The following is a 13,672-nucleotide window of genomic DNA, read 5'->3' on the forward strand; positions in this document are numbered from 1 at the left end:
ACACAGAAAAGTGATTCACCTCATCCTCCTCGTCTTCCATCGTGCGCCCCACCTAATTTCCCCGAAGGTCTGCTGATTTCCCAAAAGTAAATATGTACTTTTTCAGCGTTGTCCTGACAGGACTTTTCCTAACTTCCTATCTTTCTGTCTTATGCTCTAGGATAGATTTGTAGAAGTGACGGGACTCCCCTGCCCCTCGCCTAAATCCAGCTGGTTCAGGGCCAGAGTTCTGTGTCAGTCTGGTTTCGACTGCCCGGCTGGCTGAGATGTAAAAGTAAACCCGTTATGTTGCAAACACCACTCTCATCCTTTCATGATACACATCTCCGGCACCCCCTGCAAGCATGCGCAAAAACAAGATACGGGCTGATAGACTTGCGCATGTAGAAGTGCACCTACAAACACACACACAGTGAGTTGCCAAATGCCACGCAGGGTCTCACGTTTCACCCCATGTTTCTGCACAGTCATAGAGGGTAAGTAGGACGCAGCACATAAACATAGATACCCCGAGGCACTTCTCTGAGGAGAAATTATATTCAGCAAGTGATACTATGGAGTGAATAACATCATTCAGAGATCAGACCTTATTAAGTTAAAAATGGTAGCCAACATCGTGATCATTCCACATAGTAATGTCAAGCAGACCATTAATACTGATGCAAGGCCGAGTGAATGGCGAGTAACACTCCGACTACTTGTATTTCCCGTGTAGTTAAAAGTATTCTAACAGGAAGTGCTTTCCTTACTTTCAAAGTTAATTCACAATTCAAATTACCCAGTAGAATCAGGCTAAAAGTACACAGAGATCCCATGGAGTTAGACTTGATATTTAATTGTTTGGCCTTTAAATATCTTTATATCTTACATCTTTCCTGGGAGTTCTGAAATCCCAAATAATCCCAAATTATTTAATGAAAACATCAAAATGAGTCTTAAGTTTTATCACTTCTTTATTATCATTAATAATTAATGCCTTAATAGTCGAAGCACATTTTTGCAAAATCTACCCCGATGGTTTGCCAGCTATCTATACGTGTCTGCTAAAAAAAAACAAAAAACTAAAAATACATATTTTTCACAGTTGTCATATTATAATAACAGTAAAAGACTCATGACCTGCGCATTGTACACCCTACCCATTCAGTCAATTGGGTTTTGACTGCAGTCCCAACAGGCCGAATAAAAATAAATTCCTTTTCAATTTTCTGTGCTGTGGTTACAACATGCAGTGAATCGCGGGTTTCACATTGTTACAACATCAGTTCTGAAATGGCGGTGTCATTGACAGAAGCATAAATCATGCAATCTTATTACAGCTTTTCAATCACATTTTAATGACACATGCACACACACACACACACACACACACACACACACATACATGAAATCTCCTTTTCTAAGCTGTAAGTAAAAGCTTCATTTAGCTAATGGACATCCTGCCCAGCACTCTGGTCACAATGGTCGCCAGCGGTTTGTTGTCCTCCCGGGTCAAGAGCACCACAACTGACCTTGAGCCAGCAGAGATTAAATCATACTCCTGACACCCTGGATGTTAAAATTTGTTATAATCACATATGGTTATAATGATCAAATGTATTTAATGTAACACTATTGTCCTGCAGTCAAATGAGATGAATGTTAGGTAAAAAACATAAAATAAAAAATGAATGAATGAATGATGTAAATGCAGGAAGATTAAGTGAAATAATGCTTTCCAAGGATTAACTTTGGGATAGATTAGAGGAGAATCTGGCCTTTAATTGTGAGGACACAAAAATGAGCAGCTAACACACATGCACACACATACACACACCCATGGGCACGAGAGAGCCGAAAGAAAAATCCTTTAAACGCAATGTATGAAAGTAGATAAATAAATAAAAATAACTGTAATCAAGATGCAAAAATGTCAGATCAATTTGCTTTTCGAAGATGTATTTATTTCATTCATAAAACATGTGTAATAGAGAAGTATATTAAGACTTTGCATTTGGCAGGAGGGGAATATCCGTACTGCTTTCTGCCAAATTTTTAGCTTTCGAGGATTTTCCTATTCAGTTAAAAATGAAGGAGATGTGGAGTTTGACTTTTCACTGATATTTTGATTAATTTCATTTCCTAATTTCTAATTCATCAAAAGGAAAAGACAGATATTATGGTGTGATAATGAACGGACGCAAAATGTGTAATCGCAAGTTAAACAGGGACACGAGACGGCCATTAGTTTCAGGTTACATCAGATAATTCAGGTAGATGAATGACATTTCATGTTTTTATATGATTTATTGCCGCTGAGTGCTCTTGTCAACACAGCTTGCTTTGGCTTTCCAGATAATAGCACTGTAATTGCATGGAATGCTTGTCCACTGATGTGATTCTGTACTACTCATTTCCGTAAGAGCAATTTTGTGCTAATCATGAGTAACAAATACTTTTGAGGAATCATTCTGGGTCCGTCATCGTGATGGTTTGGTAAATTAACATCTGCTGGAAATATTGTTTGGCATTATTGTTCGAATGGCAAGGTTCACCATAACAAACATCTCTCTTAGACCAATAGCCATATTTGGTGTTTGGCTTGAAAAGTTATTTCAGAGGAAAACGTAACTCAGTTACAAAAACAATCACCAGGACGTGATAAACCTTCACCTCTGTTTGGATTTATTTATCCAGGGAGAGTTGTGTCAACAGGATGTGAATGTTTGGCCTTCCAGTCTTGCTGGAAGAGTCGAAGTGATTGTTGTTGGTCACAAACATCTTTGAGAAGAATATGAGCAAAGCCTTTCCGGTCACTGAGCTTCGTAGTAAATGTTGAAATAAGTGGCTCAGATAGTTCACAGTAGTACAGCAGTTTGAGAATCACACTTTTAAATGTTTTTTATAGGTATAGAGTAATTACGCAGGCTCGTATTCCATAAATGGATACAATCATCTCTCCATAATCCATTACGGGCGACTATATGTGGCCTTGTGAATGACTGGCGATTATTATCAAATAAATAATAGTAGCCCGATTTAATTACCAAATGGTCAAATTCTTGTTGAACTCTTGTCGTGGCAACTGGACTTGAATTTCTTCACTTGAGGACATTTCACCCTTCATCTGAGTGGCTTCTTCAGTTCTAAAGAACTTCTAAGGAAGGGAAGAGGGGCCCAGTTGGCACGAAAAGAAAATTTCAGCAAGAATTCAGTATGGGAACCTCCACAGACATACCAAACGGTCATTTATTTATTATCTATACCACTACGCCTGCGCTCTGGGTCGCGGGCTTGTGGGGGGGCTATCCCAGCTGTCGTTGGGCTGGTCGCCAGTCCATCACAGGGCCACATATAGAAACGTGCAACAATTCACTCTCTCATTCACACATCTGGGCGATTTACTACTGCATGTTTTTGGACTGTGGGAGGAAAGTGGAGGAAATACACGCAGACACAGGGAGAACATGTAAACTCTGCAAAGTAACCCCCCTGTTGGCATGACCTGGTCATTCATTTTTTTATAGTATTTCTTATTCTCCCCCCTTTTTTATACTGTTTATACAATTTCCTACTATTATTTATTATTGTTATGGTTTACTTGAAACTCTGGCACAACAATTTTTCTTCGGGATAAATAAAGTTGTTTTTATTCTTATTATTCTTATTCTAATTCATATGGTGTTTAACCCCAAATCTGACTACTATAATTTCCCAATATGAATGTATTACAGGAATTGCAACTCATTTGACCCCAAAATGTCTTTTTCTTGCATCTTCTAGATTCAACAAACCAACTGTTATTTTCACCTCATATAGTCATCCAACATCTTGTTAGGTCTTTCAGCTGCAGCCCTATGAGTTTTTCGGCAAACCATTGTTTACATGAGCAATTATGATGTGTCTGACGATCCCATTTTGTCATTTAAGCATCATTCTTTTGGAACCAGAGAAATGGTTGAAAGTGAAATATTTTGCACAAACTTAAATCATCTTTTTTTAGTCCTCTGATGCATATTATTTGATCATAAGAAAAGTATTACCTTAAATACATATGTTAAATAAACGAGTATTGTAAATCTTTATATAGGTGTATACTGTAATTAGTAAATAATCAACAAGAAAAATTTATGTGCCAACTTATGTGCGTTTATGTGGCTGTCTTCAGTACTTACTGAGGACAGCCACAAAAACAAGAAAAATATTCACTGTGTCATCCTAAATATTTGAATTTCATCTGACCAAATAAGACCAAATTACACCAAATGCAAGGTCTGTAAGACAACTCTGACTGAATCATACATCAGATGCACACACTGAGTGAGGGCATCACTGCGATATATATTTAGAATGTCACTCACAGTGTTGGTCATCTGACAGCGGCTCAAATATTATCATCTGATGCCTGACAGATTCTTGGAAGGGCAGGACTCTCCTGTTGCAAGGAAGGAGGTGTAACCCTGTTTGTGTGTGGGGGGAAAGGGGGGGGGGGGGGGTTGTCACAAAACAGATCCAATAGGGCCCATGGCAACAAAGGCTAGGGATATATTGGCAGCTGACATTTCTGTCCAAGCAACCAGTAACAGTCAAGTGTATGAATGGTTGCACTTAGAGAGAGTAATGAATAGTAATAGTAATAATAATTAGGCAGTACTGGGACTTTGGAGCCCTCCAAACAAACACATACATGGAAACTCTGTCTCCTTATAGGAGATACTGTGTGACTTCTGTAAATCGTGTTGGCACAGACAGCTCGGAATGGGGGCTCAAGTCATTTCGCACCCCCTGTAGAATGCGAGTGACAGTGGGTATGGGGTGCAAGAACAGCTGTCAGGAGGTGTGGGTTGGGTCAGATCTTTCAACGACGGATGAAATCGGTGGGCAGGATAGTGGCGGAGGCGCTCACTAATGGTCGGTATTCTGTTTGTGGCGAATGGTAGCAAGTTGTGTGTTGTACCCCCGGCTTAGCTGACGCTGTTGTGACGCAGCAGTGTGAAAGTTGGACTCCAATTTAACAGTGCCATATGTTTTGTGAACAGTGGGTACCAAATAAACCTCTGCAAAATGTATATGTATATATTATTTCATGTGAAGAATATTTTTGTTTATAAAGTTAATTTTTTCCTGACTTGATATTAGATAAAAAGGTGAAAATAATGGCAATCCCAAGAGACAAAGAAATGTTTTCAACAAATTACCCACTTTTTTTTCATTCATATCGTCAATCAATTATTAATCACTCCCAAACCAATTCTGTAATACACACCTTCAATTCTCAATTTTGGTAAATTCTAGAAAAGGTCCACCCACCCCGAAAAAAATTCTGATAAAGGAAAAAAGGTAAATACTTTGGGATTAGAACAGAGAGCCAAAAAGCAGAGAATGAAGAAGTAGAAAAATTATGTAAAATTAGTATTTGAAAAAATGACACAATCAATAATTCAAAAGGGGTGAGACAATGACAGTAATGGAAGTTCAATTTTATATTGATGTTATGTATTTGCATTTAATGGTGTGGCTAATGTTATGTTTCATTGAGGTAAAAATAAGCATACTGCAAAATGGACGGATGACTGTAGATGTGAGCAGATTGCCTGGAGAGGCAAACAATAACAGTGACATCATCCGCAAAAGTAGAAATAGAATGCCATTCAGTTCCGCTAAGTTAAATATAGTCCATATTTTGGTAGGATGTTCCCTTACCTGGTTAGAGGTACTGATGTCGATCCCATTTTTCAAAAACTCGAGGACTTTATCGATGTTCCCTGACCTGGCAGCCCGCAGAAAACTTGTATTGCTGTCCGACTGGGGGAATAAACACAGATTTAAAAAAAAAATAAGCACAGTATTGTCATGCAAGCCCATATTTTTTATCTAGTCTTTCATAGTGCAAAGTGAGTGATCTCATTGTGTTATCAGTACTGGTAAACAGACAATTACTAACAAAGGATGTTAGTAATTGTGTTTTTACATATTTTCAAAAATGTAAAAAAAACAGTAAATAACATAGTTGTGTTTAATGGGACCCCGACCTCCTGCTTGGATGAGTTGGATCTTCCAAATTTAGCCGCCAGACACCACAGTTGCACAAACTGTTCTCTGTCTCTCTCTCGTTCTCCCTCACACACAAACACACACACAAACACACACACACACACACACACAGACATACACGATCCTTGCACATACTTATATGCTCACAGGATGCCCCTCAAAAATGTTGACCTAACTATGCATGAGGATGGAAGGTGAGAGCAGTGCTGTTCAAAGGGCTTCATCCTCTGACCTGGATTCACTGCCATTCATCAATGACAATCTCAGCCCTCCTCATCATTCCTCTGTTCCATTACTCGTCATTAATGTAAGTATCTCTTTCAGAACATGACAGATTATGGCCAAAATGACCCACATTTTTGTACAAAAGTGCATTAATAGTCATCTTCAGCTCCGCCCAAGTATAATGATTACATAAACAGAAATTCTGCATCATCATGGTCATGCTTTTCAATTGTGCACCTAATTTATTAGCACCTGATTTATTAGCCTTGAAACAAGACCCAAAATACAAACGCCTTTCCTCTGATCTAAAACCGTAGCATAAGCGTGCGAGGCGCCAAGATGCTCTTCTATATATGTACTTATTTAGGCTTAGAACAAAATATAATCATTCCTTTTAGCACCACGTACATTTATAGATTATAATGATTAACTTATATGGAATCTCTTTGAAAGAGGGGCCAACTTTTAATTTTAGATCTTGTCATTTCCACTAGTTTAGTTATCTCAAAACTAACAAAGTGAATATCAAATGTCAGTAGTTGCTTTATTAGAAATGCTTCACGGGATTCCCGTATCAACAAATCAAGGTAATATGTAAAGTTAAAGTTTAGAAACAACATGAATGGTGATAAGGGTATTTATTGTCAATTACTTGAATCCATTGCTGCACGGTTTTCGCTAAAGAATATACAGTCTCCATGTAACAGTGTACTGGCTTGGTTTTGATCCATTGATTAGTCGGGTTAAGAAAGTGCAAACAGCCAAATCCAATTCTTTATGACATGTCTAACAAGGAACCAAGCCCCTGGGTAGGTTCAAGGGCCTGTACTTTGACGTGAAATGTCACAAGACACACACACACCATAAGTACACAACATGCAACATAACACAGATTGGTGTATATATTTGGAAAAGTAATTACAACAGACACTTCTCATCTCTTACTGGTATATCATCAGGTTTACAGTTATTCACAATGCAGATGCAGGAGTTTTAAATGTAGCCTTAGGGCGCCACGGGCCAGTGTCTCCCTGAGCCGGTTCCAAGCCCGGATAAAAGCAGAGGGTTGTGTTAGGAAGGGACGCAAAATTTTTGCCAAAACAAAACATGTGAATCAAATCTAATAATCTCATACCGGATCGGTCGTTAACATCGGCTGCCGTTGATACAGATCACCTATGGGGTACCAGTGGAAATAGGGCTACTGTGGGTCAAAGAAGGAGAGGAGGAAGGTGTGTTTAGAAGAAGAGAGAGAAGAGGAAAGGCAAGAGTCTGAGACTGAGAGTAGGGACTTTGAATATCGAGACTATGACAGGAAAAGGTAGAGTTGGTTGACATGATGCAGAGAAGGAAGGGGGAAAAGCTCTGGGTGATCAGGGAGAGCTTCCAGTTGACTGGAAAACTACAGCTGATGCTATCAGGGAGACAGGTAGGAGAGTACTTTGTTTACCATCTGGAAGGGAAGTCGATACGGAGACTTGGTGGTGGAATGAGGAAGTGCAGGAGTATATACAGTGAAAGAGGTTAGCAAGAAGAAGTGGGACACTGAGGGGACTGAAGAGTACAGACAGGAGTACAGGGAAATATAGCGTAAGATAAAGATAGAGCTAGCAAAGGCAAAACAAATGGTGTACAATGACTTGTATGCTCTGTTGGACAGTAAGGAGAGAGAGAATGATCTATACAGGTTGGCAAAACAGAGAGATAAAGATGGAAAGGATGTACAACAGCTCCGGGTGATTAAGAATAGAGAGGGAAATGTATTGACAAATGCTAGAAGAGTGATGGGAACATGGAAAGAGTACTTTGAAGGGCTGATGAATGTGGAAAATGAAAGAGAGGCAAAGGTAGAAGAGGTGACTATTGTAGACCACAAAGTAGCACAGAGCCTAGAGTGGCAGAGAAGTATGTTAGACTGGTGCAGAACATGTAAACTAGCTGTGAGACAGCGGTGAGGTGTACTGCAGGGGTAACAGAGAAGTTCAAGGTGGAGGTGGGACTTCATTAGGGATCAGCTCTGAGCCCCTTCCCAGAGAACAGGTTGAGGAAAATCTAGAGAGGTGGAGGTGTGTGCTGGAAACGAGAGGAATGAAGGTTATTCGCAGCAAGACAGATTATATGAGTGTGAATGAGTGCAGGTGGAATGGTGAGGCTACAAGGAGTGGAGATCAAGCCATTAGAGGATTTCAAGTACTTAGAGTCAACAGTCCAGAGCAATGGAGAGTGTGGAAAAGAGGTGAAGAGACAGGTTCAAGCAGGTTGGAATGGGTGGAGAAAAGTGTCAGGGGTACTATGCGATAGAAGACAATCAGCCAGAATGAAAGAAAATGTGTACAAGATACTGGTGAGACCAGCGATGTTGTATGGTCTAGAAATAATGACAATGACAAAAAGACAGGAGGTAGAACTAGAGGTCGCAGAGATGAAGATGTTGAGTTTCTCTTTGGGAGTGACCAGGATGGATAGGATCAGGAGTGGGTCCATCAGAGGAACAGCACATGTTAGATGTTTTGGAGAGAAGGTCAGACAAGCCAGAATGAGATGGTTTGGTCATGTGCAGAGGAGGGATAGTAGATTTATTGGTAGACGGATGCTGGAATTGGAGCTGCCAGGCAGGAGGTCTAGGGGAAGACCAAAGAGAAGATTTATGGATGTAGTGAGAGAGGATATGAAGGCAGCTGGTGTGAGAGAGGAGGATACAGAGAATAGGACTAGATGGAGAGGATGGACTCGCTGAAGCGACCCCTGAAGGGAAAAGCCGAAAAGGAGAAGACGAAGAAGAAGAAGACGAAGAAGAAGAAGACGAAGAAGAAGAAGAAGAAGAAGAAGATGCTGAAGTTTTAATCTTTAACTAGTTGTTATACATGTCCGATATGATGCTGGTGTTATGGGTAGTTGGGTAAGCCACATTTAGCGGTCAGATGAATTAGGATTCCACATGATCTGTGTCCTTAAGTGCTCTCAGTTGTTTTAGGACTACAAAGTACAACCCACCCGCCCCCTGGCCTGTTCCCTCTGTAAAAGGCAAATGGATGGACTTTATAATCTCATGCACTTACTTTACCATTACCATCACTCTATCCTTTCTGGTCCTGATTAAAACTTTTCTGTTCCCTTAACAGCACAAATGTATCTTCTGTAGGACAACAACTGTAGCCATAAACCTTTCAACCTGTCCTCCCTGCTTTGACTGATTTTGACTTTTAAGACCTTTTCTATCATTCCCACCAACCCCAGGTTGGGGGTGTTGGACAGAACCCATGGTGAACTGAAAAACATCACAGAGTCAGTATAATAACAGGGAAATCCAGACATCTATCAATGGAGGTATTCAACATGATTGTACATGATGTGTACATGGTGTGCATGATTTGGATAACCGCTACATCAAACTCCTAAATTGGTCATGACGAAAACAAACATGTAAACAAGCATGTGTCTACTCTCAGAAAGAGGAGACTTCCAAGTGGGTTGATTTGATTTAAGATCAGACTGGCTGACCAACATATGACCATAATCCAGCTAAATATTAAGTCTCAAAGTCCAATTTCAAATGCACATATTATCTACTGCTTACCCTTGTCCTGCCAATGACCGAAAAAAGTACAATAAATATATAATGTAGTCAGAAAACAATAATAAATCATAATAAATCTTAGTTTGACAAACATCACTTGAAAAAACTAAACTCAAAGCTGGTGAGCAGGCTAACTATTCAGAGTGCATTATCTCAATACACCGACATCCATAACTTTGTTTCGTCCAATAAAAAAGTAAAGGCAATATCATGATTAACGTTTTAAGCACGCCTATTGCAAAATTTGATCATGAGTTGGTTTGATTCGATTAAGTGTTTTACCTGTCGCTTTCGCTCAGCCCTCTCACGCTGCCGCCGCCGTCTCTCCCTTGCCTTCTGCAGTGCCTTGTAATCTGGATGCTGCTCGAGCTCCCTGGCCTTCTTTAGGTGGGCAGCTGCATGGGCCATGACTTCGTTTTTCTAACTCTACCTGTTTTTATCCTTGTTTAAGGTGTCCTAATGTGGCTAACAGTTGCAAATTATCTATAAAAACACTTAGTATTAACATAGAAATATTAAGTATTAATATAGAAAAACCTCAGAGGCAAATGGAAAAATACATTATAAATAAGTTTTTGGGAGATAATGCAATCTTTGCAAATAATAATGTAAAAAAAAAAAAAAATCAAGAAAAAGTAAGCAAAAGCAAAGAAAAAATCCCAAGAGAGATGTGGCTGAAAATTACATCCTCTGGAGTATTTTTCTCATTCAACTCTTGCAGGGTTTTCTCCTCTTCATTCCAATTCTTCTCTAAAGAGTAGCGGGAGGCCTCACATCTTTCACGTCACACAAGGAAATAGTTCTTGAATTTTCGAATATTTTCATGCCAAGCCCCACGGGTCCGCATATCCACATGAGCAAAAGGAAAATGAAAAAATCCTGGCACAAACATGAGAGAGGGAGATGACAACTGTAAAGAGTTGAATGATGATATAAAGACCCATCCATTCACTTCATATTCATCCCCATCCCCCCACCCCCACTCACCCACACACACACACACACACACACACACACACACACGCACACCCACACACACACACACACACACACACACACACACACACACTTACAAATACCCACAGGGAATGACCCAGTCCAGATGCACATGAAAACCTTCTCTATGTGAACAGCTGTGGCTTGAAAATGTGTTGGTAATGTGTTTGTGTGAGTGTGTGCATGTGTGTGTGGGGGGCACGTATTTATGTAAGTGTTTGAGTGTTTGTGTTTGTTACAATCACTGTTTTGTGTGTATGGGTTTTAGTGAGGCTGCGAGCTTCGTGCCTCTGCTACAGCCGCAGCTGATCCCCCAACTGTTGTGTAAAAAACATATAATAACAGTAAAGAAATCATTGCTTCCTCAGGAAAAGGGGAAATGGTGAAAACATTAAGTTAACATCAGTTGTTTGAAATAGGTAGATTAGAAGAGGAAAATGAAAGAAAATATAAGAAATAGATGAAACTCAAAGGTATAATTTGCAGGGGTATAACGGCATCCAGTGTCTAGGTAGAGATTGCGAACCATATACCTGGATATTTACTGGATTCATTTACTTGGAAGAAAAAAAACAAAAACTAATGTACTTATTATTGTCACTTTCAACACTTGCATCTTGAGTTTTTTCTGACTTTGTCATAATCTTGCAGCCTTTGTCATAACCTGTCGTCTTCGATATTTACAACTTATAATTTTTTTTAAGACTGCACTGTGTGTCTTAGAGAAACGCAGTTTCCATCCTCTGTATGTGTGAAACATTTGGCCGTACTGGCAATAAATTTGACTTTGACTTTATTATGCATAACACTGTTTGCTCACTAACCCATTCGTACACTAACACACTGCTGGCGGAGGCAGCAATGCAAAGTGCCAACTAGCTCATCTGTTGCAAATATGGGGTTTCTGTTCAGTGCCGTGCAGTCAGTAGAGGCAGGGGAGGCAGGGCCTCACCTGTCATCATGGAAAGAAAAAAAATGTAAAATGAAAAAAAAAAATTAAATGGTTATATTTATTCAGTGATTCGTAAAATAAAGTTATTTTCAACTTCGTATTTTTAGTTGTTTTTTTTTTCAAAATTGCTGAAAAAAAATCATATTTACCGTTCAAATATGAAGAAGAGACGTATAGTGACACAGCAAACATTTTAGCCCACTATGGATTGCACAATGATTATGCTAACTGTGCTGGCATGCTATGCTCTGAGACCATATTAACATATGAACTAAATTTCCATAGTTAAGCTGATGTGTATAATGTTTTCCGTCAACAACCGTAATGTGTTTCTCATGCTGAGCGATCATAAAACGACTGCGAGGAGACATTAAGTGAGGCACGCAGTAACGGTGCCTCATGGTAGGGGGCACTTGTGATCCCAGGGATCCTTCTTACAACTCGACTATAGAGTAATATAATTGGCAATAACAAGCAACGGTAAACAGTTAGCAAGTCAAGTGCAGCCATCCAGTTATTTTTTCCTCTTTCTTGGCCTTATTTCCAAAAAGGAGGATTACATAGCTAAACTGAAAGAGATAGTTCTAAACAGTTCTTCTGTTACTTGCTCATAGACAACCACACCACTCACTGCAAATAGGTATTGCTCTGTTCTATGTTCCTTAAAGTAGGTAGACAAGAGAAGGATGTTGGCCAAGCTAACCCTCTTAACAACAAGCTTGAAACTCCAGGGCATAAACACCTCCGACAAATTACCGTTGTGTCAACAGTGCAGGAATGATGGATGACTGTTGGTCTTTCGTACTGTCAGCAGTCAGACTATCAAATACCTGTAGACAGTAGTTTGTTATCACCCACAATAAACGACGTCACTTTTTAAAAATAAAAGTCTAGGTTTCTTGTACATTTTCAGCTAAACAATGCAATCATCCCTCATCAGTATGGTTTGTTACCAGACTTACTACTTATTTTCCTCTTAATTGCAAAAATGTTCACTAAAGGCATCCACATTGCCTTTACACCCGCATCTATCACGCTAAAAAATTAATCAACAAGCACCAGTCATTACAATTCTCTTTTTTATTACAATATAAGATGTCAGCCCAACTGTTTGCACCTATGCTGACCTTGAATATATTCAGAATTTGGAAATACAAGCTTTCAGTCATTTATTTAAAAAACTTCAAAGATTATTCCCCTTTTGTAGCACCAGAGCAAATAATAGACTAATTTGAGAAGAAATACTTTGATGCTGCTCTTCTCAAAAGTGACAAGTGGAAAACAATCAATTTTGACATATGTTGAGTAATTACATTTATTTCTAATCATTCTGACAATTTAGCTGCAACTTCCTGCAGAGCTGCAAAGCATATCGTTACTTTTCAAGCTAAAAGTTGTAGCTAAAACAAGGTGGAAAAGTCCAACCAGATGGGACGGTAAACCTCGTTTCCAAATTGTTTTTTTTTCTATTCTTCCTGTCCTTTAACAGCCTTACGAGTTAATAATAAGGATCATATGTTCATGTTTTAAGTCTCTTTCTATCTCTTTCTATCTTCCTCAGTTGGTTGTCTGGTAGAGGTCAACGGTTTGAAGGTTTTGAGATAAGTTTATCCTCTTGAAAAGCTCAAAAGTTGCACAAAAACACAAATGTCTGTACACTGTGACTGATCTACAAGTACCCTCTTCATGTGATGAATGTCACTGGAGAAAAGGTCACTGGTAACAATAAACGTAGACAGCTGGCATTTAATTAAAATTAAGGCTTAACTTCTCAATGCAATTGGTATCAAATCTATTAAAGTCTTTTCAGGCAGAATAAAGGGCACAGGTAACAGAATTACAAAAAAAAGAAAATTAACTTGAAGAATGACCGCATGAATAGAAGACGA

General features: G+C 39.2%; 1 protein-coding gene across 5 annotated transcripts in view; it reads right to left on the reverse strand.

The window, feature by feature from the left end:
• The window catches only part of ank2a (ankyrin 2a, neuronal), a 72,373-nt gene extending 62,130 nt beyond the window's left edge, over window positions 1-10,243 (reverse strand). For all 5 annotated transcript variants that reach the window (XM_086156909.1, XM_086156911.1, XM_086156908.1 and 2 more), the window contains exons 1-2: window positions 10,118-10,243; window positions 5,683-5,784 (exon numbers count right to left, since the gene is read on the reverse strand). In XM_086156909.1, the coding sequence (XP_086013035.1) occupies window positions 5,683-5,784; window positions 10,118-10,243 (228 nt within the window). The remainder of the gene's footprint in view (window positions 1-5,682; window positions 5,785-10,117) is intronic.
• Window positions 10,244-13,672: the final 3,429 nt, after the last annotated feature.

The sequence above is a fragment of the Fistularia commersonii genome, chromosome 12 (genome assembly GCF_037954325.1).
Source record: "Fistularia commersonii isolate RoL2024-O1a breed Wild chromosome 12, RoL_Fcom_v1.0, whole genome shotgun sequence".
In the NCBI taxonomy this organism is placed as follows: domain Eukaryota; kingdom Metazoa; phylum Chordata; class Actinopteri; order Syngnathiformes; family Fistulariidae; genus Fistularia; species Fistularia commersonii.